Below are 3,724 nucleotides of genomic sequence, written 5' to 3' on the forward strand. Positions count from 1 at the left end.
ATACAGAATCAATCATGTTTTCGAATTGTTACCTACTGACCTGTCAGTAAGACAAACTTTTGCTCTGAATTTCGTTGCTCGTATTGAAGTGGACAATGAATGGCCATAGAACATTCTGTGGACAAATAAAGCCCATTTCAATCTCGTAGGACATGGCAATACGCAGTATTGCAGAATATGGGTAACGGAAGATCAACACGCTCATCAACTGGTAGACTACAAATTTATCCTGCAAAGGTGATTGTGGTGCAGGTTGTCCACATCGTTCACCATAGGGCCGTATTTTTTCGAGGGAATGAGTTCTGCGGGTCCTGTTACCTTTGCCGTCAGTGATAAACGTTATGAGGGTCTTTCGCACATCATTATTCTAAGCCTTCAACAGCATGGATGTGTGGGAAGAATCATTTTTATGCAATTTGACGCTTCTCTGCACATTGTACGTCCTGTAACGTGGCTGCTGCGGAGGCATTTAGGAAATGCGATAATTATCAGCCGTGATTTCTTTACAGCCTGGCCGGCCAGATCACCTGATGTTAATCCGTGTGACTTCTGACTGTGGGATTATCTGAAAGTAGTTGTGTGCAATGGTCCAATTACGAACGTAACTGAACTGAAGGCATGCATTGCAGAACACATTCTGAAAATGACCCCCGGTACAATCCGATCTGTTGGGGAACATGATGTTTCTCGATTTTAACTGTTGGCATAACACTGTGTACAGCGAATTCTTGTGGCAGCCGCACGACAAATAGAAACCGGTGGGTTTACCCTCAGGACAATTAAAAACTAGTTTTTCGCATCCGTCGTTGTACGACGTCAAAGTGGTGGTCGATGGGCTTACCCAACAAACTGTGCCACAACTGTCGACTGCCAAATTTGAGCAGTCCTTCACATTTAACAGTACGGGTGGTGTAATGTGCAACTCAAACTATAACCGTCGAATTGCAATTCATCTATCTTTTGTGCCCGACCATGTGTATATACGTTAAGACTATTACAGCGCCATCTGTAGGTAAAATCTTTATTTTTACAGCGCTTTGAAACTGAGATTTTAATTATAGTCACTCTGTATTTAAACATTGAGGTTAGGGGGGGATTTCTAAATATATCAAACTATTTAAAGATGTGATTGTACAGTTTTAATGTACAGCAGCAACGATGGAAATTATGTTCAACATTTTTATATCTCATACTGTTTCGACGATACGGGCTCAGAAAGATAACAACCGCATTTGCTTCAGAAGGTTTTTCACCACTTCAGTGGCCGTATGGGCACGTATACAAAAAATACGTGTCTCCTATTTTGACCTAGACTAAAACATATTTGAAGTTTATCGGAATCGACGAGTGGCACTTGGGTAGTGTTACTTGTTAGTTTCTCTCACTTCGTAAGACGTCTCCTAACTTGCCGATTCTGTAGTTCTAGTATTGTTTCCTCATTTATCTTCTTGTGAAAGCTGAATTGAGGACATAATGAATAACACAACAAAAAATTCCCCAATGTGAGGCACATAAAAAAATTCAAAATCCATTTACGACGACTGGCGCGGCTGAATTTGAGCACCGAATTACAATAACTTGTTACTCATATCTACGAACTGAAACAATTTTTTCGCGATGAATTAAATAAAATAGTATTTAACACTATACGCGTATACTGGTTATCAGCGGAAATGTGTCAGCGTTTGATGCCTTGCAATATGCGGGTGTAATTATTATGCACTCGAAATCCGATACCTTTCTCCGAAATTCTCAGATTCTTTTAAGAGCCTGTAAATACGAGACAGCTGAAGTACGTTAAGTTTTTAACATTATGCAACACTACTACCTTCTCTTCCCTATCTTTATATTTAACGAATTTCTGGTCATAATTTGTACCCATTCCGACACAGTGAGAAAAATATGGGACGGAGTGGAACGGGGAGAGGGGTGGTGAACAATTGATATACATAGCGTAATCAACAACCTGACCACTGCTTGACGCAAATTTGCAGCGTATTTTAAAATTTTACATTTTCAGTGTGAGTGACTCAGGAATGTTTACAAAAACTCTTCGTGGTGTATTAATAAAAGTCGTCTAAGCACTACCCTAGCTTATTGCATGTTCACTCAGCCTGAAACAAGAAGTTTAACTTTACTGCACTGTAACTTACTGTTTTGCAAGTTTTTTACTAATTCGATTTAAACAGGGTCGCCGTAGCTCACCTGCACATGACACAGACAGGATTTTGATCGGGTTTTGCTTGCTTCTGCGGGTTTTGCTTGCTTCTGCGGGTTTTGCTTGCTTCTGCGGGTTTTGCTTGCTTCTGCGGGTTTTGCTTGCTTCTGCGGGTTTTGCTTGCTTCTGCGGGTTTTGCTTGCTTCTGCGGGTTTTGCTTGCTTCTGCGGGTTTTGCTTGCTTCTGCGGGTTTTGCTTGCTTCTGCGGGTTTTGCTTGCTTCTGCGGGTTTTGCTTGCTTCTGCGGGTTTTGCTTGCTTCTGCGGGTTTTGCTTGCTTCTGCGGGTTTTGCTTGCTTCTGCGGGTTTTGCTTGCTTCTGCGGGTTTTGCTTGCTTCTGCGGGTTTTGCTTGCTTCTGCGGGTTTTGCTTGCTTCTGCGGGTTTTGCTTGCTTCTGCGGGTTTTGCTTGCTTCTGCGGGTTTTGCTTGCTTCTGCGGGTTTTGCTTGCTTCTGCGGGTTTTGCTTGCTTCTGCGGGTTTTGCTTGCTTCTGCGGGTTTTGCTTGCTTCTGCGGGTTTTGCTTGCTTCTGCGGGTTTTGCTTGCTTCTGCGGGTTTTGCTTGCTTCTGCGGGTTTTGCTTGCTTCTGCGGGTTTTGCTTGCTTCTTCGGGTTTTGCTTGCTTCTTCGGGTTTTGCTTGCTTCTTCGGGTTTTGCTTGCTTCTTCGGGTTTGGCTTCCGCTGACAGTTGCATTGGTCTGGGTGTGGCATATTTGTGGGCGTGTCTCTACCAATAATGTAACTCGAATTTGTAAACGCTGTTCTCGGCTGCAGCAGTCAGTATTTCGCAGTTGAAAGCTTGCAACAGCACTGCGATCTGACAGGGAGCCTCTTATGCTGTCTCGATTATAGTAGCCTCCACATCAGCATTCAAACGCTACACCCTAGGCTTTATTGTCAGCAGCTAACAGTGACCACACGCTTAATCCACGAACATAGCACATATTGCTGGAAAACCGGCGATGTAAGTGACTGTACGATTCGATTATATTGACGCCACTATCGATAGTGCAGTTTCGTTTTGTCAGACAGAGCCGTTCATATTTGCCACAAATTGCGTTTCATCACCGAAATCGTTATTGTAATGCCTTTTCATGCAATGGACAAATCAGATGAAATGTGTGTCAAAGTGGACCCTTGTAAGTGAAGGGTCATTTTCGAGATAGAACAGCGCCTGTGATGACGTTTGGAGTACGTGAAGCGGTAGGGAAAGTATTTAGGCTGGGAAGAGAAAATGGGCCATAATTCGAGAGATGATGTGGGCCGCAAATGGGAAAATCTACTGACACAATCATCTATGATAATGGACAGCTTGTTGTGGCCTGGCACCTGGGTCAGTTGTCGACGTCATACTGTAGTGAGCGTCCGTGGACAGTGATTGAATGCAGCCCTTGTGAAGGAGTGTGCCATCGGAGACACTGGCACTCATGGGGGAGTTTCTCGCAATGAGTAAGTCATCTTCCCAATCAACATCTACGAAACGTAATGAGGTTAATGATTCAAAGACCCTT

At 43.4% G+C, this 3,724-nt stretch overlaps 1 protein-coding gene across 1 annotated transcript; it reads right to left on the reverse strand.

Moving 5' to 3' along the window:
- Window positions 1–2,089: 2,089 nt before the first annotated feature.
- Window positions 2,090–2,924, reverse strand: LOC126298018 (ion-translocating oxidoreductase complex subunit C-like). The gene is made up of 2 exons (XM_049989340.1): window positions 2,206–2,924; window positions 2,090–2,114 (listed from the first exon to the last, which is right to left on the reverse strand). The coding sequence occupies exons 1-2, from the start codon at window positions 2,922–2,924 to the stop codon at window positions 2,090–2,092; spliced, it is 744 nt and encodes a 247-aa protein (XP_049845297.1).
- Between the last annotated feature and the right edge of the window lie 800 nt (window positions 2,925–3,724).

This window comes from Schistocerca gregaria, chromosome X, assembly GCF_023897955.1.
Source record: "Schistocerca gregaria isolate iqSchGreg1 chromosome X, iqSchGreg1.2, whole genome shotgun sequence".
NCBI lineage: Eukaryota > Metazoa > Arthropoda > Insecta > Orthoptera > Acrididae > Schistocerca > Schistocerca gregaria.